The sequence below is a fragment of the Rhinatrema bivittatum genome, chromosome 9 (assembly GCF_901001135.1).
Source record: "Rhinatrema bivittatum chromosome 9, aRhiBiv1.1, whole genome shotgun sequence".
NCBI lineage: Eukaryota > Metazoa > Chordata > Amphibia > Gymnophiona > Rhinatrematidae > Rhinatrema > Rhinatrema bivittatum.
The window spans coordinates 223,408,114-223,432,703 of NC_042623.1; the positions used below are offsets into that span (position 1 = coordinate 223,408,114).

Consider the following 24,590-nt stretch of genomic DNA (forward strand, 5'->3'; position numbering starts at 1 on the left):
ACCCATAGCAGTTTTGAATTATGAGAAAAATGCATAGTGGGAAGAAACCCCATAGCCCAACCATGAAAAGTTGAAAGGCTGAGGTTATGGAAAATATGCGCAGGGACATATAACAATGTATCAGAATGTCTGTGCGCATGCTGGACAAGAGGGTCTTAAGACTGTGGTGTCCAGAAGTGTTACAGAAGGGATTTATGGCAGTGACAGTAATCCCAGTTAGTAAATGTATAGTGAATCCTGAAAAAAGTGAGAGCTCCTTGCATGTACTGAAAGTGGTTAGCAGTAGTCTATGCAAGGAAAGTGAATGATGTTACACTCCGCAGAGAAAACAGCATTCACCAACAGTGATGCAAGAGACAGTTCACTTACCGAAGCTGGTGCCAGCGGCAGAGCTTGGGGTTGTAATGTTGACTCACCATAAAGCACATAGAAACATTAAAATAATGTACTTACTGCAGTATGGAGTGATGGTAACCAAAGATACCATTGTACCTGTGACGTCTAAAGAAAGTTGGATTTTCTTAGGTCCAGGATGTGCGGAGAGTAACTATTTTCTGTTAAAAGAAAGAATAGTGCAATTAAAACTCCCCAACCCCCCTCCCTTCTCCCCTCTGCACTTCGTAGCGCCTGGGGGAGTGTACCGGGACTTTGGTACAAGGTGGGGTGGCCGCTCTGATATCTGACCAGATGGGAGACCAGGAGGTGTCCCAATGGAGGATATCATGTAGGCTCCTGCAGGTGTGTGAGCGGTAAGTTGGTACCCGCATTTCTGTATGCTGTACAAGGAGACACTGAGACCCTGTGGGCCAGGCCTCAAGGTGGACTTGTACATGGGGCAATGGTTGCTGAATCTCATGTTTAGCAGATCAGCCAATGCAGCTGGACCTTGGTTGGGAGGGAACCAAGAGTCAGAGCATTGGTCGGCACAGGGACTTGTTACTGACAAGAGAAGAAGCCCTGCTGCAATCCCAAGAAGATAGAGGGGTTCTCCTGATATTGTGGCTAACATAGCTAACATAGCGATATGTGACACTAATACAGTTCTAAAAGGCACATGACCCAGAACTTTTCGAACCACGGTCCGAATGGGAGAACACAACTCTATGGGAATGCCGCCGAGGGGGGTACTTACCATCCGACGTGGATCGCCGCAAGACGAGCCGGTGAAGATTGTTGACTCCGACGGTCTCGGAGTCCTCGAGGGTAAGGCCGGGGACGTAAACGTCCATCTTGCTCTGAAACCCGGTATGGTGGCACAGGTACAGAGGAGACAGGCCAGGCGTGAGTGGCGTTTAGACTGCTAAGTGTAACAGATGGCCATAGTCCCACAACACTTGACGGTGGGGCACGCCAGGAACAGAGGAGCCCTAACGGAACTCATGTTCCCTTCCCTCGTCACAGCGGCTCGATGTGTCGTGACGCCAATGCAGAAGCTGTCGGACCTGGATCCGGAAGTTCTGGATTACCAAGGACTGCCAAAACTGTAGGAACAGTGCTGATGGCAGTGGTGATGTCGCTCTGCCCGAGCGTTGTCCAGCCTGGAGAAGGATGGCACCGATGTGCTGGATGGCGTCAGCGGCGGACGATCACGATGTCGGCGATGATGGGTGCCACGGTGCTCGGCCCGGTCTTTCCCCAGCGCCGAGATGGAAGCCCTCGTCGTCCTGGAAGGCGATCGATGACGAACTGTCAGCACGCCTGCTCTGCTCCTGACACAATGGAGTGTCTTAAGCTAATACGGGGCTTAAAAAAGAACCCAAAGCGTGGAGCAATGTGAGGAGGCGAGGGTATTATGTGGCGGTGCTATGTCGGTATTGACGATATTGAAGGCAACCTAAGGGGCTTCGAGGATATCATCAAAATGGGTATGAAAAATCGTCGATGACTGGCCAGGAGAATGATGACAGTGACGGGCACTGACAGCAGTGGCATAGGTATCTTTGAAACGATGTGGAATCGAATAGGGATGTGAATCGTGTCCTCGATCGTCTTAACGATCGATTTCGGCTGGGAGGGGGAGGGAATCGTATTGTTGCCGTTTGGGGGGGTAAAATATCGTGAATGAAAAATCGTTAATAAAATCGAAAAATCGAAAAACCGGCACATTTAAAACCCCCTAAAACCCACCCCCGACCCTTTAAATTAAATCCCCCACCCTCCCGAACCCCCCCCCCAAATAACTTAAATAACCTGCGGGTCCAGCGGCGGTCCGGAACGGCAGCGGTCCGGAACGGGCTCCTGCGCTGAATCTTGTCGTCTTCAGCCGGCGCCATTTTCCAAAATGGCGCCGAAAAATGGCGGCGGCCATAGACGAAAAAGATTGGACGGCAGGAGGTCCTTCCGGACCCCCGCTGGACTTTTGGCAAGTCTCGTGGGGGTCAGGAGGCCCCCCACAAGCTGGCCAAAAGTTCCTGGAGGTCCAGCGGGGTCAGGGAGCGATTTCCCGCCGCGAATCGTTTTCGTACGGAAAATGGCGCCGGCAGGAGATCGACTGCAGGAGGCGCTGAACGACCTCCTGCAGTCGATCTCCTGCCGGCGCCATTTTCCGTACGAAAACGATTCGCGGCGGGAAATCGCTCCCTGACCCCCGCTGGACCTCCAGGAACTTTTGGCCAGCTTGTGGGGGGCCTCCTGACCCCCACGAGACTTGCCAAAAGTCCAGCGGGGGGCCGGAAGGACCTCCTGCCGTCCAATCTTTTTCGTCTATGGCCGCCGCCATTTTTCGGCGCCATTTTGGAAAATGGCACCGGCTGAAGACGACAAGATTCAGAGCAGGAGCCCGTTCCGGACCGCTGCCGTTCCGGACCGCCGCTGGACCCGCAGGTTATTTAAGTTATTTGGGGGGGGGGGGGTTCGGGAGGGTGGGGGATTTAATTTAAAGGGTCGGGGGTGGGTTTTAGGGGGTTTTAGTGTGCCGGCTCACGATTCTAACGATTTATAACGATAAATCGTTAGAATCTGTATTGTATTGTGTTCCATAACGGTTTAAGACGATTAAAATTATCGTCCGATAATTTTAATATCGTCTTAAACGATTCACATCCCTAGAATCGAATAATCGAAAAAACATTGCCGTTATTGAAAAAGATACCGGCATCGACTGAGTCGAAGTCGAATCAATAGGGCGTCAAGGACACCGAAGGAAAACGGAGGTGTCGAGGGCATCGATGCATGGAGGCGGGCATTTATGCCGTTTGTGGCATGGCCACGGGCATCAACTATAGGGCCACAGACGTTGACGGTATCGATTTGGACAGACTCAGATTTCCAAGTGTACATGGCATCGGTGCCCCAGACACGTGTGTCGGTGGCATCGATATGGACACGTATGGAATCGATGGCATGGATCTCCCAGTCGATGAATTCCATCCCGGCATCAACGCCAGTCCTGGAATCGGCATGGGCATCGATGCCAGCCATAAGGCTGGCATTGGCATCAACGCCCATCCACGGAATCGAGCCGGCATGGATACCCACCGATGGGACCCACCTGGGCATCGAATTTCACCGATGGGAGCAGCCTGGCATCGACTGCCCTCGATGGATGCATTCTAACATAGATGCCCATGGATGTGAAACACCTGGGCATCGGTTGTCCATCGATGCAAAAGGACCTGGCACCGATGCCATCGACGGACGGCCATCCGGCACCAATGCCATCGACGGACAAGCCATCCGGCACCGATGTCCATCGATGGGGACCATCCGGCACCGATGTCCACCGATGGGGACCATCCGGCATCGATGCCCACCGACGAATCGATGTGGCACCGATGCCCACCGATGGAAAAGGGCTGGACATCGGTGGGGAGGATGGGGCATCGATGGCATCCCCAAAAAGGGGGGTGGCATCGATTGAAGTGACCCTGGGATCGTTAAAAAGTGTCTCGGGCAGCGGTGGCGGCGACCCGAGTATGCATGGCAGTGACTAACAGCGTGTGCGTCAATGGCATGCATCCGGGTTAGGGACGGCACCGAGGAAGCCCAAGGAAAAAAACAGTGCGTAGGAGGAAAAAGCCTGGTAGCACTGAAAAGCAAAAAACATGGATAAAGGCATCAGGGCACCGTGGGGGGAGGGGCGCTGATGACATATAAAAGCCCAGGGCGGTTTAGGAGGGTCCCGGTGTAGCGATAGGGTATCGACTGCGTGAGGGTACCAGGGAACGAAGGACTTGAAGCTACAGAGGTCCTAAAGTTAAGGAAAAAATCCCTACCCCACTAGCATAAGCAAGCAGAGTGTCACAGAGATACTCGCAAGCTGTTTAAAGCTAACTGAAAAATGGGGGAAGGGAAGGCTTCAGTCAGTTAACAGCCTTAAGATAGTGACAGGAACCGACCGAAAAATAAGAATTAGTACTCACCGAGCGTCGTAAAAACGTACGCGGAGGGAGACCTGTGCAGGGAAAAGTGTTTTTTGAAGTGAAAAGTTAAGTGTTTCCATGAGGTAATTAGTTAAAAAATCCTCACAGAGCTCCAACCGCTATGCTGTGGCTCACAGGGATAATTGCAGGCTGGGCATGCTCAGTGCACCCAGTGTGCCAGTGTCAGTCAAAGCTTGTTGAAACTTTGACAGAAAAGTTTTCCGTACAGGGCTCCATCCTCGATGTCACCCATTTGTGAGGACTACCATCCTGCTTGTCCTGTGAGAACATTACATTTCTCCTTCCGTTTTGTCCTGCTAAACCAGTCCAGATGAAGGGGATGTATGTACCAAAGTCATCCCTCAGATTGAATGGGATATTGCCAGCCCCATTCTCAAAACACAAGCCAAAATATGGCATCCTCTTTGGTTCAAACATCCAGACAATATTGCTTTGTAAAGAAATGCATAGTTTTCCAGCAGATCTCTGGCAAAGAAACTAGCCAAAGCTCTGGCCAAGATGAGTTTGAGTTCTGGCTGAATGAGCCAAGATCTCTGCGAAACAGTAGACCCTTGGAAACATACACTTAGCCAATAGCTTCCTTGATCTTGTGCGCTACTGAAGCATTAGAAGCTACCTTCCCCCTTCCTTCATCCACCAAAAAGGATGAACAAATGATTTGATTTCCTGAAGGAACTGGTTGCTTTAAAATATCACAGGAGGATCCAATGGGTGGAACTCCTTAAATCTTTCTGCTAAGAACTTCTTCCTGAAGGAAGGGAGGAAAACCATCTGGTTTAGATGAAACTGTAAAAACACCTTAGGCAAAAAAGATAAACTATATGTATCATGTTCATTTATTTCACAATATCAACATCGTTTAACTTCATCAGTGTCACTTGATAAAGTGATGTATGCAAATACTGTGGAAACACAGATCACTTCAACCTATGCAGCTCTGTCTGGAAAATGATACTGAGATTTATGCAGACCCCTATTATGTCATGTAAAACTCGGTATAAACAGTATGCTAGGTTATGATGGTAAGATCTCTTGGGAAATTTATTAGAATATTTTGCAGGGGACAACCTAAGACAGCCAGATATAGGCCTAGACTTTTTGTGAAGGATCTCTAGGCAGAATCCTTCAAGAGGGGGATGTATATAACTGCTTATGCTGGAAATCTAAGACACGTAACTGTTGGACTTTGCATGTTGAGCTTGATAAAGGATGACAAGCTGGCACAAGGAAAGTTGCACGTACACAGAAACCTGAGCTGAAGACTGGTAACCTGTGATTGGAGGAATGTTGAAATCAGTCAAGGCATGGACAGTGAAAAACAAAGATTGTAAAAATAAATTACATATAAGTAAAGGCTTCGTGGAGGTAGAACTGAGTAGGTTTGGGACTTCCCCTCTTTGTTGGCGAAGCCTGCTACTCCCAAGCAACTCTATTACTTGCCTTTCTTGCTATAATAAAAATTTTGTTTCACAGATATTTTTGGGTCGGTATTGAATGAGTGCGTACTGAACAATCAACACCGTTTCTGTAAACTTCAGAAAAGGTTCTCTATAGAAAAGAGCTTGCAATTTCAAAACTGCTGAACATATAACCACTAAAACACATTTTCAAGATCTGATCTTTCAGATGTCCCCTTGAGAGGCTCAAAACCAAACTCAGACTCCACGAGGAACCAGTTCCCTTCTAGGAGGGCGAATATGTTTCACCCCCTTAGGAAAACATGAAACGTCTGGGTGAGTTGCAAATTGTGAACCTTTAAAATACACCCTGTAGCAGGTGGTAGCCAGAACTTGCACCTTGAGAGAATTAAGCACAGACCCTTCTCCATGACCACTTGAGAAAAAGTTAAAATTGTACCACAGATGTCTTGAAAGGGGAAATCACCCTCTCCAAGCACCAAGTTTCAGAAACCCGCCAAATCTTGACAGGCAAAGAAGTGGATCTCTATCAGGCCTGTAAAAGCGTGGGCACTACCTAGTTAAGTGCACCCTTTCAATGGCCAGACCACAAGATAAAGCACAGCTGTGTCTTTTTGCATTAATGGCAACTGCACTAAATGGCCTCTATCCTGAAGAAGCCTCAGAAGTTCTCCCTCCTTTATTCTCATGAGGTCCACAAATCATGGGTATCTGTGCCAGTCAGGCACCACCAAGACCACCAGATTCTGCATTCTGGCTACTTTCTGAAGGACTGCAAGGGGACATGGTGGAAAGACACAGAGAAGACTGTGCATCCAGATCTTCTGAGCTCCATCATCTTCTACAGCTATCCATTTTTGCATTCTCCTTGGTTGCCATTAAATCCATAATTGGTCTTTCCCATCTGGACACAGTCAGGGACAAAGCCTCACTGTGGATCCATTCTTCTGGATCCACAGTGTGCAGACTCAAAAAAAAATCCATTTGGATATTCTCTATACCTGTTACATGAGTTGTGGAAAGCACTCTTAAGTGCTTCTCCTCCTAACGAATGAGAAGACTCATATCTTCAGCCATCTGTGAACTACTGGCTCTGCCCTGGAGATTGACATATGCCAAGTACTGTCCGACAGGATTTGTACAGCTGTCTGAACAACTGGAATGAATTCCTGTAATGCCCGTCTTATGGCTCGTCTCTAAATGAGTGAAAGACAAACTGGTTTCTAGAGGACTCTATGTCCTTCTGAATAACCTGATTTCAGTGGGCTCTTCATCCATAAAGACTAGCATCTTTTGCGACTATTATCCAAGAAGGGGATTCCAGATCTAGTCCCATTTCCAGATCCTTCATATTTAGCCACCAGACCAGGTTGACCCTGGTCTCTGCAAATAGGGGAAGTCTTATGGAGTAGACGTACAATTGTAGCACTCACTGAGACAGAAACGATATCTGTAAAGAACACATGTGAACCCCTTGCCAAGTTCACCAAGTCTAGGGCAACTGACAAGAATTCAGAACTGCAGGTAGTCTCTGAGACTCACATTTTGATTCAGAAACAAGGCATTTGCAACGCCCTGTTGACTGCTTCAAATCTGAGAGGGCCCCTCCTTCTTGGGAACCACAAACATAGTAATACAGAAATGACAGTAGAAAAAGAACAAATGGTCCATCCAACCTGCCTAGCAAGTTTGTAATAGTAGTAACTGCTGCTCCATGCAGGTTTCCCCCAAGCTTTATGTTAAGAGTAGTAATGTTTACAATCAAAACCAAGTAACTGTCAAACCCATACCAAAATTACTGCTAGAAAAATGTTATGGGGTAAGCAGCCTTCTTGATAATTCAGACAATGCTGCTTGAATGTGCTTTGCTTTTGGACTTGGCCATAGAAACAGTCCTGGACTTTTTACATACTAGCTGCATATCAATACCCTAGACCATAAGAGTCAGGGCGCAGCGTTAGCTATCATCTGAATCCAATTCTCCTTTTTCTCCCTGCCGGAGAAAGCATGAAGGCTAAACACCTTGTGGCACTCAACACTGTTCTCTCTTCAGAGTAGGTTCCATTTACCATTATACACGGTCTCTTGTCAGTCAACCAGTTTGTAATCCACTCTACCACCTTGACGCCACTACCAAGCTTCTCAATTTATTCATTAGCCTCCTATGTGGGACTGTATCAAATGTTTTTCTGAAATCCAAGTAAATCACATCTAGTGCTCTTCTTTGATCCAATTCTCATCACCTAATCAAAAAAACAAACAAAAAAAAAAAAATCAATCATATTTGTCTGCAGGACCTTCCCCTGGTGAATCCATGCTGCCTTAGGTTCAGCAACCCACTGGATTGTAGATATTTCACTATTCTTTCCTTCATCAGTCTCTCCATTAATTTTCTCACTACTGTGGGGATGAGGCAAACCATCCTGTAGTTTCCAGCCTCTTCTCTACCACTTGTGAAGTGGGACACAACCGCTCTTCTCCAATCTTGCGGCACCATTCTTGTTTCCAGGGATCTATTGAACAGGTCTTTCAGCAGACCTGCCACACATCTGAGCTCCCTTAGTATCCTGGGATGTACCTCATCCAGCACCACGATTTGTCCACTTTCAGTTTTCCTGGCTTTTTCCATACATTCTCTTCTGTAAATGGAGTTGCATCTTCTCCAGGATCTTCTTTAGTGAACACTGAACTGAAATGTGTTTAATATTTCTGCCATTTCTTTAGTTTCTCTCTAGACATCGCTCTTTGTCACCTTTCAATTTTACTATACCACTTAGGCCTTCCTTCTTTCTTTGATATATCTGAAAACTATTTTATCACCTTGCTTTACCTCTTTGGCAACCCTTTCTTCCATTTGACTTTTAGTTTTCCTGATTTCTTTCTTCTCCCTCAGCCTCACCAGGTATTCTTCCCCGTGTTCCTCTTTTTGGGATCCTTTATACTGCAAAGTAATAGAATACCTTACCATCCCCACTTCAACACCAGCACTATGGTCACGGCTCCTATGTGACAGAGCTGACCCAGGGTAATATGGACCACCTCCTGCTTTAGATGGCAGCAGCAGGGGGACACCATAAAGATATCTGAAATCAACTGGGAAAATTCTAAGGCGTAACAGTCTCTCATGACCTCCAGAACCCACCATTCTGAAGTAATCTGGGCTGACTTCTGGTAAAACATGGAAAAGCGACCATCTATCTGAACGTCTGGAGAGAGTGCTTCCTAACTATCGCTGGAAACTATGGGTGCGCCACTGGCACCACTTACGTCCCCATCTCTTCCGTCACCCCAACAGGGCTGTGACCTATGAAATAACGGTTTCAATAAGGGGTGGAGGCTTTCCCAGGGCAGTGAGTCCTAGCTGGAGTAGCCCAGGCAAACTCCTTGACTATCTTCCTGTAGTCTGGGAGACGTAGGCTCCCCCAAATCCTTGACCAATTACTCCAAATCACCCCCAAAGAGCTTCTCTTTAAAAGAGAGTCTGGCAAGGTGTACTTGGAGGCCAAATCAGCCATCCAGTTCTTCAGCCAGAGCAAGCAGCCACCACCATGATTATGCTCTGTGTGGATGCCCACATAAGATCATATTATACATCTGCTAGGAAGGCTGAATCCAATTCTAACTGCATCAGTATCTCCAGGTCTGTACCTGCTACGCCCAACAACCTGTCTTGAAGTTGCTAAGACCATTGTAGACATGCTCTGATTACAATCAATACAGAGAACCGCCTGTGGTGCCAATCCAGAGACCTCAAACAATGGTTTGCTTGAGCAGGGATTTGATCTTGTGATCCTGAGCATCCTTGAGCACTATACCACCTTCTATGAGGATAGTGGTCTTCCTAGTGATTGCAAACACCAATGCATTTACCTGCAAAGTCTTCAGCTATACAGCAAAGAGTAGATCCTTCCCTTCACCTTTCCAACAAGCTTGTATCTGGAGAGACTTATTCCACAGCAACCAACTGCTTGATCACCTGATGTAAAAGGAAAAGATTTAGCAGGCTTCCTTCATGCCTGCCATGATAGGATCCTCTGAAGACATGCTCTCCTCAACAGAATCTATCATTATGCCCAAGGATGCCAGAACAGAAAAGGCAGCTCATCCTTTCTAAATAGGTGGATCAGCAAAGAATCTTCTTCTTCCTTTGAAATTCTGTCATCCTCTAGGGTCTCCCTGAAATCACCCCCTTATGGATATCCCAAATGTTCCAGACCGAGAAGAGTTTTCTTCCTTCAGTTCCTACTGGGCACATTTCCTTGCTGTTCTTCTTTTCCTGGGGAATACCAAGGGCCACTGTAGCACCCACACCAGAAGCTTGCTTTCAGCAGAAGAAATGTGCAATAATAAAGCAAATTATGCAGAAAAGAGAGGGATCAAGGGTGAAAGACTGAGGCATAGTGCCCAGAGCCCCACTAGACAGGCCCAGCACAAGAACAGGAGCAAATGCAACTGTCCCCCATACCACCTCCCCTGGAAGCTGCATCTCCACTTTTCCAGTGTAGCATTGTGGCTCCAAAATGGTTGCCATTCCCACTATAGTGGAAGAGGCACCAGCAATAAACTCTGCCCAGGAACAAGCACATCCTGAAGTCCCAGTGCACCATTGGCTCCCCCTCCTCCATGCTGTTTCTGACCGCAGTACGGCACAGGTTGCACACACTGCATTGGCCACCAAGTTTAGCTGGCCCCGATATGCCTCTTCTCTGCCCCTTTCCAAGATCTTCACTGCCATGGGAGGTACTAGAAATCCAACTACTGCTTTGACCTTTTTTTTGTTAAACTATTAGTAGGCACTGCCTACATCAGACCAGGAGGGCCAAGGAGGGAGGGGGAGAGCCAGAGGGGAGCAAGGAAAGGATGAATAGACAGAGCAATCCCTCAGATCAGTGCACTAATAAGTCGCTCCCTTAAAAGCCTCCTGTTTTCGATCTTGCTCAACTGGGAGAGGCTCAGAACCCCAAGTCTATCAACCTAGGTGTCCCGCAATATCTAAGAAATTCTTCTTCACCAGGCTTAAGACCTGAACTACAGGGCAGATAGTGTGTGCTATCCTACCATCTGCTAGAGGCAGAATACCGGCAGGCTGTCAGCCCAGTATCCTACATATGGTCAACTAACTAGGTTGTCTCTACCTCCATCTGCCCTTCAGGAGAACATAACCTTCGTCTGGACTGGTCTGGGGCGACAAAAAGGAATTACCACTTTGCTGTAGATCTTAATATCTGCAAAAAGACAAAAAACTTTCCTAATAACGCCTCTGCAATATCACTTGAAAATATTGAAGAGAGCCAGTCGCAGGATAGATCCACAAAGCATTCACTGATAACCCCTCTTTACTTAGAGTGAAATCCATTTAGCAGTACCCTTTCTTGTCTATCACTGTTTCTATTCCCGTCAACTGCCTTGGGATCTACCCCAGAATGTTCAATCTATTTATGAACCTCTTATGTGGGACAGTGTCAAAAGCTTTACTTAAATCTAAGTACAGTAAAAATTTCACTAGGAATAGACAGTGTCAGTTAAATATACTGGTTAACTGAGAGCAACTCTGCTTCCTATCATTTCCATTCTCCTCCTATCTCTTGCAAGGAACAGAAGGGGATGGGGTGATTTTGCAGTGCACAGATTACGAAGTACAGCAGAGAAAAGCTACTCTGCTCCAAAATCCAGCCCCTTCCACCTCATCATATCCCTTCCTCACCCCTTCCCTCCTATCTATTGCAGGGAACAGGGCGGGTGGAGTGATATTGGATTGGATAGAGCACCATAGAGAAAAGTATTCTGCTCCTTAATCCAATCCCTCTCCTGTCATTCCCCACCACCTCCACCAAAGTGCTGCCAGGGCAAGATGCTAATAGTCAAGTGTCAGATAACGGGGCTTTTCCTGTAGGGCACATCCAGTGCTCAATACAATCAGAGAAATTGATCAGACTGGTCTGTCATGATTTCACTATCCTATCTCTTCATTAGTGTTTTCATTAATTTACCCATCACTAAAGTCAAACTGACCTATAATTAAAGACTTCCTCTCTATTTCCACTTTTATAAAGGATGACATCTGCTCTTCTCCAGTCCAATGGAATCACTATCATAACAGTGACTGATAGAAATATCAGTTGATCTGCCTGAACTTCTCAGAGTTTTCTTATCCTAGGATGTACGCTATCTGCCCCAGTAAACTGCTCACCTTGAGTTTAGCTAGTTTCATGCTAACACTTTTACAAACAGAGTGGGTATCTACTCTAACGATAGTCAGTGGTAATTATACAATCTCATTATTGGTGAATATTGAAAAGTATTTACTACTTCTGCTTTTTACTCATCACCCTCCACACATTCCTCTTTTTAACCTCTCAGTCTTATGGTACGAACACTAATTTTACAGGAGGAGCAGTAATATTTCTTTTAGCTGCTGGCTTGCTTTGTGATATCTTCTGAGAGAAAATAAGTTGATGCAAACTCACAAGACGACATTTTCTGATGGTGTATAATTTCCCTGGAATGGTTATATTTTGAGCATGGTGAGACCTTCAGACAAGAAAATTATTCCTTACCTGCTAATTTTCGTTCCTGTAGTACCATGGATCAGTCCAGACAGTGGGTTATATCCCCCGACCAGCAGATGGAGTCAGAACAGAGTTTGAGAGCGTCAGCATATAGAGTAGTGCACCCTCTGCTGGAGCTCAGTATTACGCATAGCAAAGCCCAAAAGCAAAACACAACATTTTGGATCCAGATCCGTCCCCAAAAAGGAACAGAGAAAGATATAAGTAAACAAACGGTCAACGGGACCACCAACAGTCAACTTGTGAGGAGCTGTGAACAGTAACAATAATCAGAGACAAACAGAATGAAAGTTACCTGGAAGAATCCGAGCAGGACCTAATGAAACCCCTAGTGGCGGGCGTCTGGACTGATCCATGGTACTACAGGAACGAAAATTAGCAGGTAAGGAATAATTTTCTTTTCCCTGTTCGTACCTGGATCAGTCCAGACAGTGGGATGTACCCAAGCTTCCCTAAACCGGGTGGGGTCCTGAGATACCTGCTCGGAGAACTTGATCGCCAAAAGAACCCGTGTACTGAGGCGCCAGGTGTAGTCTGTAATGTCTGGAAAAAGTGTGCAACGACTTCCACGTCGCCGCACGGCAGATTTCCTGGGAGGAAACGGAGCGAGATTCCGCCCAGGACGCTGCTTGGGATCGCGTGGAATGAGCCGACACGCTGCGAGGCGGCACCCGCCCCGCCGCAATGTAAGCCGATGAGATGGCGTCCTTTATCCAGCGCGCAATAGTCGTCTTGGATGCCTGAGAACCTCTCCTCGGTCCTGACCAGAGGACAAACAAATGATCGGATACCCGGAAGTCATTGGTAACCTCCAGGTAACGGAGCAGCACAAGCTTGACGTCCAGGAGCCGGAGAGACCGGGGTTCCTCTGGAGCGAACGCTGAAAGCTCCACCGTTTGATTGACGTGGAAGGCCGAGACCACCTTTAGTAGGAAGGATGGCACCGTACGAAGAGAAACCCCGGAGTCGGAGAAACGCAGATAAGGGTCCCGGCAGGACAAGGCTTGGAGCTCTGAGATCAGGCGAGCAGAAGAGATGGCTACCAGGAAAACCGTCTTGAGGGTCAGGTCCTTGAGGGAGGACCCCCTCAGGGGTTCAAAAGGAGGGCCCGACAGCGTTCGCAGCACCAAGTTGAGGCTCCAAGAAGGGAAAGGATCCCTGACCGGTGGCCGTAGGTGTTTGGCACCCTTCAGAAAACGTGCGATATCCGGCTGAAGGGGTAGAGAGCAGTCCTTCTGTACCAAGACATTCAAGGCCGCCACCTGAACCCGGAGCGAATTATAGGCGAGACCCTTATCCAAACCATCCTGTAGGAAATGAAGGATCAGCGGGACAGTCGCCTCCATGGTTTGGACCCCGCGGTCGGAGCACCAGGCTTCGAAGACCTTCCAAACTCGAACGTAAGCGACGGAGGTCGAAGGCTTGAGGGAATGAAGCATCGTTGAGATCACTGTCTCCGGGTAGCCTCTGTGATGGAGACGGCGCCGTTCAAAAGCCAGGCCGCAAGACAGAAGAGTTCTGCCTGCTCGAAAAATACCGGCCCCTGATGCAGAAGATGAGGAAGATGGGACAGGAGAAGTGGGCCGTCCACCGTCATCTGAAGTAGATCTGCGAACCATGGCCGACGGGGCCATTCCGGGGCGACGAGAATTACAGTCCCTCGATGATGTTCCAACCTGCGGAGAACCTTGCCGACCAGAGGCCAAGGAGGAATCACATAGAGCAGTTGATCCGACGGCCACGGAAGGGCGAGGGCATCCATCCCCTCCACGCCGCGCTCTCTTCTGCGGCTGAAGAAGCGTGGAGCCTTGGCGTTGAGAAAGGTCGCCATTAGATCGAGGCGTGGAGTCCCCCAACGACGGACGATGAGATGCATTGCCTCGTCGGCGAGAGCCCACTCGCTGGGGTCTAGCTGTTGACGACTCAGGAAGTCCGCCTGAACGTTGTCCACCCCGGCGATGTGAGAGGCCGCTATCCGGACGAGATTGCTCTCCGCCCACTCCATCAGGGGAGTTGACTCGAGGGAGACATGCTTGCTTCTTGTCCCCCCTTGACGACTGATGTAGGCCACGGTGGTGGCGTTGTCCGAGAGGATCCTCACCTCTCTGTGTCGCACCAGGGGAAGAAAACGCTGGAGAGCGAAACGCACGGCTCTCGTTTCCAGGCGATTGATCGGCCACTTTGCCTCCTCTGGCGTCCAAGTCCCCTGCGTGGCGCTTCTTTCGCAGACTGCGCCCCATCCCGCGAGGCTGGCATCGGTGGTCACCACCACCCAATTGGGAACCTCGAGCGAGATTCCCCGAGCCTGGATTGGTGGCTTGTCCCCTCGCATCTGAGGGGACAAGCCACCAATCCAGGCTTTTCCTGGCTAATTGTGGCGGAGGAGTTTGGCTTTCCAGGCAGCTGGAAAACCACGTCATGGGAAGAAAAACTCCATTGCCACGTCTGACTGTTTTTTCCTTAAACCTACTCTTAGTATAAAGAAAATGTTTGCTCCGACCGCAGCATATGAACAGCCCCCAGCTAACAGGAAGTCAGCAGGAAACATCTAGTGCAAGCTTTTCTGCAGCCCCAGAATAGCTCATGACCTACTTGCTTTTCACACCTAGATAATTTAATACAAATGCCCATGACCAGCTAATGACCTCCCCCCTCCCTGCCTGAAGACTGACCGCTTGCACCTACTGCCCACTTGCACCCACGTAGTAAAAGGTCAGCATAAACATTTATGTGGAAATATTGTAGCAGTAAATATGTGACGTATGTAATGATTTTACAATAAAAAAGGGGCTGCCCAAAAAGCTGGGAGCACGCTTCACCCTGAAGACCGTCTGAGGTGTTTTCATTGCGACAGCTAATGGTGGAAGCGGCAGGATCACCTGATACTCCTGGGAGACTGGTTTCCAACGGGATAGCAGGGACGCCTGCAGTGGATGCAGGTGTGCAAACGCCCAGGGTACCATGTCGATGGTGGAGGCCATTACTCCCAGGAGCTGCAGATAATTCCAGGCGGTTGGTTCTTCCAAAGCCGAAAACCGAGACACGTGCTCCCTCAGGGCTTGCGCCTTGTCCTGGCGCAGGAACACCATACCCCGCCGGGTATCGAAGCTCGCTCCTAAGAAATCCAGGTGTTGCGAGGGCACAAGGGAACTCTTTGGAAGGTTCACCACCCAGCCCAGAGAGCGTAGGAATTGTACTACTCTGGCCACTGAGGTCTGACCATGTGAGAAGGACTTCGCTCGAATCAGCCAGTCGTCTAGGTACGGATGTACTAGGATACCCTCCTTGCGGAGGGCCGCCGCCACCACTACCATGATCTTTGTGAAGGTCCGAGGTGCGGTCGCCAAACCGAAGGGAAGCGCCTTGAACTGAAAGTGTTGACCGAGAATCTTGAAGCGAAGATACCGCCGGTGAGTCGGCAGGATGGGAATGTGCAAGTATGCTTCCGAGAGATCCAGTGAAGTGAGGAATTCTCCCTTGTGCACTGCGGCAATCACTGATCGAAGAGTCTCCATGCGGAACCGGCTGACCCTGAGGGCCTTGTTCACCTCCTTCAAGTCCAGGATGGGCCGAAAGGAACCGTCCTTTTTGGAAACTATGAAGTAAATGGAATAGTGGCCCAAGCCCACCTCGTCGAAGGGGACGGGAACGATGGCCCCTTTTTCCTGCAGTCGGTCTAGTGTTTGTTGAACTGCTATCCTCTTGAGATCCGAACCGCAGGGGGAGAAGATGAACCGGTCCCTCGGGGAGCGGACAAACTCCAAGGCGTAACCGTCTCTTATGGTGTCCAGCACCCACTGGTCCATGGAGATAACTGCTCACTCCTCGTAGAAGTCCATGAGGCATCCTCCGATCCGGGGAGGTGAGAAGTGGGCTCCTTTGGCATCATTGGGAGGACTTTGTGGGCGGATTTCCCTGCCCTGGACCCTCTCTCGCGGGCCTCCGCCCACGAAAGGAACGAGACCAAGGCTGGGATCTTGTCGGCTGTGTCCGGGAACCGGACTGCCGGTAAGACCTATAACGTCGCTGTGCCCTGGCCCTGGTTCTACCGGAAGAAAAAGACCTGAAGGAACGCTGTCTATCCTCCGGGCAGCCGATGCACCGAATTTTCCCCCAGTGACTTGATGATCTGATCCAGGTCCTCTCCAAATAAAAACTTTCCCCGAAAGGGGAGGGAGCCAAGGCTCGACTTGGAGGAAGCATCCACCGCCCAGTTGCGAAGCCACAAGAGCCGTCGGGCTGCTACAACCGAAACCATGGACCGCGCCATTACGCGAAAGAGATCATACAAGGCGTCCGCCCCGTATGCTATGGCAGATTCCAGACGGTCCGCCTGGGCGGCCTCTTCGCGGGGCAACTCCTGAGAGGTGAGAAGCTGCTGTACCCAGAGTAAGCTGGCCCTTTGCGCGAGCGAACTGCACATCACGGCCCGCATAGCTAGGGCGGAGACTTCGAAGACCCTCTTGAGGAAGGTTTCTAGTTTACGGTCCTGCGTATCCCGCAGGGCCGTTCCACCCGTGACCGGGATGGTCGTCCTCTTGGTCACTGCCGACACCGCTGAGTCCACCTTGGGCACCTTGATAAGATCCAAAAAATCCTCAGGGAGCGGGTATAGCTTTTCCATGGCGCGTGTGACTTTCAAGGACGCCTCGGGAGTGTCCCACTCCCTGGTGAGAAGCTGTAGGAAGGACTCATGGATAGGGAAAGCCCTTGCCCTAGGACGGAGGGCGGCAAGTACTGGATCCCCTTTGCAGAAGAGGTGGCGACGGCAGGAGCCACAGGGATCGGCGGATCTGGAGGTGGGTCGAGGTCCAGCTCCTGAATAATATGGTGGATGAGTTCATCCAGCTCTTCTTTTTGAAAAATCCGTAGGGCTCGAGGGTTGTCCCCCTCCGTATGTCCATCCGGATGCGCCTCCGGGGGTTCCGGGGAGTCGTCTCTCACCGGCGAAGCCGCCCCCCGTGGTACGCCGGGGTGGCACGGGAGAGGGACCCGGCAGGGATCCAGGTGTAACGGGCGAGGCGGTGAGACCAACAGCAAGTTTAGGAACCTTGGGGGGAGGGGCCCCCAGGGGATTCGGCGCCTGCGCTCCCATACCCTGCAAATAAGCCATGTGTATTGCCAGAATAAAATCAGGTGAGAAAAATGGGGAGCAGATTGGAATCCCTGGGGGGGGGGGGGACCGTCCTGGGAGCCCAGGTCGGGCAAACCTCCCGCTGGGGGCAAAGCCTGTTGAGAGCCAGTGCAACCAATCCTGTCTGCATCTGGGAGCGAGTCCGTCTCACGCTGTCCCCCTAAAATGGCCGCCGTTCCCACCAAAGGCGGCGTCGTGGCCAGCCCGCGCCGCCCGGGCTGAGGAGGAGGCAGGTCCGAAATCGCACCGGAGGACTGCAGGGTGCCTTCCCCGTCGGGGAAGCACCGCTCACAAAGCCCCTCCCTCAGAAATTGATTCCCCAGTTCGCCGCAGGCCTCACACCTCGAGGACCGCGGCATGTCAGCACCGGGAAAAAAGCCTCGGGGGGGGGCGCGCCAAAAACGAGCTAGTGCCGCGGGGGGGCCTGGAATGGCCCTAACAACCCGCCGAAGGGGTCCAGGAACTGCGGGGGAAAAACCCCCGTTTCAGTTGAGCACACACCCGCGGGCAGAGCTTGCGAACCACGGGACTCACAAACGACGCGTGGAGCGGCCGGAACCACCGGCATCCACGGGGCACCACCAAAAAGAAGCAAACCTGTGGAGAAAGAAACTCAAAAAACTTCCACTTACCCCAACGGAAGAGGAAAGGAGTACAGAATAGAGAAGGCAGAGCCACAGACACACGCCTCCTCAAAAATTGAAAAGTCTTTTTTTTTTTTTTAATTTTAAGGATCCACAATGAAGAGAAACATAAGATAGGGAAATACTGTGGAGAAAAAGAAAGAAATAACCAAAAATGAAGAAACCCTGTCAATCTGGGGGAGCTAGTGGATCCCCCTGCTCACATCTGCTGGAGTCAGAAGAATACTGAGCTCCAGCAGAGGGTGCACTACTCTATATGCTGACGCTCTCAAACTCTGTTCTGACTCCATCTGCTGGTCGGGGGATATAACCCACTGTCTGGACTGATCCAGGTACGTACAGGGAATCAACATTACACTATGTTCGCTACATATTTTTACTATCAAATCTGACATGGGAAAAATGTTAAAAAGCCAGATTAGAAAATTTGAAAATCGATAATTAGCACATTTAATTTGAAAATAACTTTAATTATTAGAAATTACTTGATAGCATAATTTCTTGCATCTATGCAGGCTTCTTCAGACTTTACTGGAGCACTGTTACCATCCAAAATCAAGGCGTTGTCATTTTGCCCAGCTAAATCCGGCTCAGCCTTCACTAGAAAGAAAAGCAACAAGACATTATATATGATATAATATGGATATTTCACAAATGACCATGAGAGTAATTTGTTCCGTTTAGTGGAGATTTTTTTTTCTCAGAATTTAATAGTGCTCTCTAGTCACTAGTAATCTGTGTGGTTCCATGGCCCAACATCAGCTTCTATAAGCTAGTTTTGATCACTGGTAAGCAAGGTAAAAAGCCTGACTTTCTGGGGCACTGCTCTAGGTGACATCCTTGTGCAGATTTCACAGTCTGAATCATTGTGCCCTTGTCCTAGACACTTATAGCAAACCCTGTGATGGTCAATGATCATCATCATCTGTTTCCACACAAGACTGAATTTGAAGCCAATGGCTTGCTTCTCTGACATGGTGAAAAAAAATTGACAATGCAAATTCATGTAAGAATTTCTCTTCTTAAAGCAGATGGGCCAAAAAAAGAAGAAAAAAAATTGCACAGCTACACCAAGAAACTAGGGGATAACTGTTTTGTGGTCAAAGCCAAAAGGAAAAGACAGAAAAATTCTCTTCAGTGATTCTGTGGTGCCGCAAAAGCAAAAGCATGACCAATGGTCTGGCTGACAAAAAAGGAATTCACAGGAGATGCAGAGCTGTGGCAGTGTAGAAACTACCATGGACAAGTAGTAAAAGGCTTTTAACACTTTTCTAGAAAGGTTTGAAAGAACTTGACTACTCAGTGTTGAGCACAATAACATGACCCATGTGTATGACTAAGGTGAACTGTTTTCCTTTGAAGAAAATGTTGCCATAAACTATATATGAAAAAATGAATCCTAAGAGCTAAAAGGGAACCCACTTCCAAGGTGCACTCAGTATTGTTGACAGTATTCACTGGGCCTGAGATTACTACCTCAGTGGCAAAACCAGTAGGCCCATCCCCAAAGGGCAGGGAATCCATGGTTGCAGCCCTACACAGTCACCTTCCACCTGCTCAGAGCAGCATATCAAAGTTTTAAAGCTGCAGAGGTGGCCAACACTGGTCCATGAGAGCCACAAGCAGACCTGATTTTCAGGATATCCACAATGAATGTGCATTAGATATATTTACTCTCGAGGACCCGCGTTGGCCATCCTTGCTTTAGAGTCATAAGAACATAAGAAATTGCCATGCTGGGTCAGACCAAGGGTCCATCAAGCCCAGCATCCTGTTTCCAACAGAGGCCAAACCAGGCCACAAGAACCTGGCAATTACCCGAACAATCACACAAAAAAAATTCAATGTACATTACAATTTGTTAAAACCCTTTAACTCTTATCACACATACCCCACCTCAATCTCTCCCCCAAAATGCAACTAAAAAAGCATAACTTCCCATATTCCCTACCCACAATAATTAATCAAATGCCCTTCTTAATCAGCAGAACTAGGTTATGTCTGAGGGACATGAGGACAGACAGGTGTTTTTCTTTTGTTTTTCAGATCTACGCATATCTGCAGATGTGAGCGTGCCAAGAAGTAGGCTCTTAATTCTGGGGAGAATTTCTCGTCTCTTCACAAGGTAAAGGGAAACGGGTGCTCTGAAAGTGCTTTGAAAAGTTCTTTCATTTAGAAAACATACACTTTTAAATCTTCTGCAGTTCCCAGCATCAGATTTGTTTACAATTATTTGCCAAGAAAATGACTTGTGAGACAGGGAATGCTCAAGTACAGAAAAGAGATATTTTCCATTAGGAATGGCCCCTACACTGCACCAGGGCATTCACTGCCCCACACACCATCCTCCCTCAGCAATGTGTAAAAAAAAATTGTAAAAAACCCACACTGCCAGTAATCCTGCTAGGCTGAAAAAATGTATACAAACGATAAATGTTTACGCACGCCTTCCTTTTTTCTTTCTTCGAGAAGGAGGGGAGAACCATGTAAAGAGAAATATGTTTTAAACAAAAATACTAAAAGAGAGGGACTTCTATTATTTTGGCTGGTCTAAATGCAAACATATCTCAAAACAAAGAGATAAGAGAGGAGAGTTTATTGTTGATTATCTATTTATGTTTGCACAAGTCTTGTCTTAAAAATGTACGCATTTTTAATAATTTTGGTACATACAGGCTCTGTCCAATAATATCACTCATTTGCAAGGACTGCATATCCTGTTTATCCTAGGAGGATACCTGTTTCCTGCAGCTCTGCTAACCACAAATGGGCTGATGATTGCAACATGAGGATCCATTACCTTTAATGGCTGCGGTGGATGGACTGTCGGCTGTAATGTAAGAATCCCTGTTATTGTCAGTAGCTGATATGGCTGGATTGTTGATCGTAGATATAGGTGCAGCAGCAGACAATTTGCCTGTTGAAAGAGACTATTACTAAAAGAAATATTAAATCTGTTGTTAGTTTTTAAATTCTGTCTGTAGTGGCAACGCCTTAAAATGGTTAATGGAATCATTTAATTAACTTCTGGCAGCACATTAGTATATACTAAAAAATATTACAGATCACATAGGAATTGAAAAATCCTAAATCTTCTCCAAGCCAGTAACTGCACATTAACAGCTGAATTAAGATTTGTTTTTAACATGACAAGGCAGCAAGTTCTATAGGTGAAATAGGTAAAGGAGTTCCTTGCCCCAAGGAGCTTAAAACTGAAATTAGGGAAAAGGTACTTGGATGTGGAAATATGAGGTTAATGCTCTATATAAAAAAAAAAAAAAGATAAACTATTTTTGTGTAAATACTTGTCACATAATTATAATTAGTCAAATATGCATATAACAAAAGAATTAGCTGTCTCTTAGCTGTTCAAACAAGAGGCTGATTTGGGGCAAGAATATCCAAAATATTCATAATGTTTGTTCTCCAGTTAAAAACTATAGTAACATAGTAGATACAGCAGATAAAGGTTAATTGGCCCATCCAGTCTGCCATTTATTCTGGTCTACACTACTAAGGATATATTATAGCTGACAACCAAAGATTTTCCATTTGTATGATATCGTTCCTTCTCCAAGTCAGTATTTGTTATCTTCATCATTGATTCTCTATCAACCCTGGTAGAGAATACAGATTTCCATATTTAATCCTATGGAAAGAACTGTAGTTGCAGTAATAGTCCTCTCGGATATGTGGAATTAAGGGTCAAACAAGTTCTCCATCGATAAGCAAGGCTCAATTAGCCATTAAGGATATGCATTCGTTTTAACAGAATTTGCAAAATGCAATGAATAAGGGTAAAGTTGTTTTATTTACTCTGGCGAATCCTCCCCAGCAGAGGGTGCCATTTTGCTGTATGGCAATCCACTGAGGATGCGCCAGTGTTAATTTTCTCTGGCGCTACCCCAGCAGACTACATCATTATCAAGAAGAAGAAAGAAGACAGAAGACTTACAAAGAGGATGTCCAAGGCCTTGGCTCCGAGCCTGGGCCTGACCCTAGGCCAAGGCCCATGCATCAGGACGCGGCCTCTGGGCCAGGCCATGGCATCAGATCTGGGTCTGGTTCCTGGCCTAGGCTGAGGCCCAGGCATATGGACCTGACTTCCAGGCTGGGCCCTGGCATGGGAACCTGGTGTCCAGGCTAGGCCATGGTGTTGAGCCAGGGCACAGGCCCTGTGTGAGGAGACTGTGTTGGGCCCGGGCCACATCCATCGAGACCCAGCCTCCATGCTGGGCCCAGGCGTCTGGCTTTGGCCGAGGCTTAGGCTTAGGCCCCCAGCATATTTTCCACATAACTTGGCTCCGTGTCTGACAGACACTCTCCTATTATACTTGAGTAAAGCAGAAGCTCCTCACACAAGGCTCCCCCTCCCTGAGGCACCAGATTCCAGATCTGCCGTAGTCTTGGGGTTGAGCAGAGAAGAAACATTGCCAATTGGCACCTTTAAACTAGGACCACCCACCACCCATGCACTTAAAGGCATCGAATCTGCAACACTGTTGCATTATATACGTCTGCACCACCGAGGCATCTGCAATTTCAATGCACTCAGTACTTCTTCATCATCAATACATCTGTATCAACGATGCATCTGCACCATCAGTGCATCTCTAACATTGGTAACACTCGATGCAGCTGCATTGTGTGTGCTTCTGCACTATAAGCTCACTCAATGCCCCTGCTTCATCAATGCGCTTTGCATTGTCCGTGCAAAAGCCTCTAGCTGTCAGCACAGAAGTTGTGGCTCCCAATTTGAGTGTGCCACTTTATATCAGAAAACATTGGAGGAGAGAGATCCAAGATGGCTCCCTGACCAGTCGCACATTCAGACGCTCCCGAATTTTTCCTGCTTTCTGCTAAGAAAAATTTCCTTTATCGTAATGCCTCACAAGAGGAAGGGTTAAGTGCGGGTTTACCCACCTGAGCCCACACTGCCAAGCGGGCAGCGTGTCATCTTACAATATGCGACGACGACCGCCTTACCTCAAACAGGAGTCTTGAGCCCCGCTGGCGGGATCGGAGTGGGAGAACCGTCTCCGCCTGGGGATATATCATTGACCCCGCCGGAGCCGCGGGATCAGCCGAGGGCTACCTCTCCAAGCCTCGTCGAGCAAGCGGAGTCGCCTGCGGATGACGTCGCAGGTTCGTCTCAGCCGGGTGGGAGTCTCGACGAGGTGGCGGATCAAGGGTTTTCTTCCTCTCCCCCTGCGACTCCAAGGGAACCGGCACAGGCTGGAGAGCTTGCCGAGATTACTTCCCAGAGAACATCAGTAAGAGAAGGAGAAGGTGGAGCGGCAGGAGGTTTGAGAAGCCCCTTCCAGGTAAAAAGACCGGCTGTGATTACTATTGAGTCACTATGGGACTTAATAGTAGGCATGAACAGGGTTGTTAATGAATTTACTCGTGAAATGGATGAAAACTCCAAAAAAATTCTTTCCTTGGAAAATCAAATTAAGATAAAGAATGAAGAACAAATTAAAGACATAACACAAGTTAAAAGTGATTTAAAACATCTTTTTGAACTAAGTGCGATGTCTAGGAAAGAACAAGCAGTCTTAATGCGTAGACTGGAATCTGTGGAGAATTATTTAAGGCATCTGAATATAAGGGTCTTGAATTTTCCTAAGGTAGTTGGAGAACTACCATTAATAACATTTAAAAGATATCTGAAGGAAATCCTGAAGATCCCAGAAGAACAGATACCATCAGTGAAGAAAATATTGTTTTTGAAGCAAAGACAAAGCCAAATCCAGATATCCCCAATAGGGGATATGGGAGATTTTGAGAACTTGTCTGAATATTTAGAGAATTCAGGTTTAGAAGTGTTGGAAAGATCGGTCTTGTTTGTCTCACTGTATTCAGAGTATGATAAAACCTTAATAATGAAGCATTACTTTAAAGAGATAAATGTTTCCTATCTAGGAGATCTTATCCGTATATTCCCTGATTTATCCAGAGTAACTCAGTTACGCAGGAAAGATTTCTTGAAAATGCGCCCAGAGGTTCGCACACTGGGGGCAGAATTTCTTTTAAGATATCCAGCAAGATGTGTAATAAAATACTCTGGGAATGTTTATGTATTTTATAATCCTGATCATTTGAGGGAATTCTTAAACGCCAGGAGGGTCATGCCGTGATTAACCCGTGCAAATTAAGGATAGGTAAGGCAGGAGAGCTTTGCTTATATTAGTTGTTTCTTAATTTCTCCCTTGGTGTTCTATCTCTCTCCCAATATTTCCTGGGAAAAAGCGAAAAGAAAATGTATTTCCTATTGTTATACAAGGAGAAATATATTTCTTATATGTTATTCTTATGCTGTATTTCTAAGCAAAGATAATTTTGTTTTTGGTATATTGTTAAAACTTAATAAACATAAAATTAAAAAAAAAAAAAAAAAGAAAACATTGGAGCCCATTTTTTTTGGAGCAAGTAGTCCAGAT

The 24,590-nt window shown here is 47.7% G+C and overlaps 1 protein-coding gene across 12 annotated transcripts in view; it reads right to left on the reverse strand.

The window, feature by feature from the left end:
- Positions 1-24,590, reverse strand: part of YEATS2 (YEATS domain containing 2) — a 799,337-nt gene that overhangs the window by 156,514 nt on the left and 618,233 nt on the right. For 11 of the 12 annotated variants that reach the window (XR_003858765.1, XM_029617009.1, XM_029617017.1 and 8 more), the window contains 2 exons: positions 20,948-21,064; positions 18,633-18,747 (listed from right to left, as the gene is read on the reverse strand). Coding sequence is in view for 11 of the 12 variants with exons in the window: in XM_029617009.1 (XP_029472869.1) it covers positions 18,633-18,747; positions 20,948-21,064 (232 nt within the window). In the remaining variant the exon portion in view is untranslated. The remainder of the gene's footprint in view (positions 1-18,632; positions 18,748-20,947; positions 21,065-24,590) is intronic. The other variant, XM_029617016.1, reaches the window with a different exon arrangement.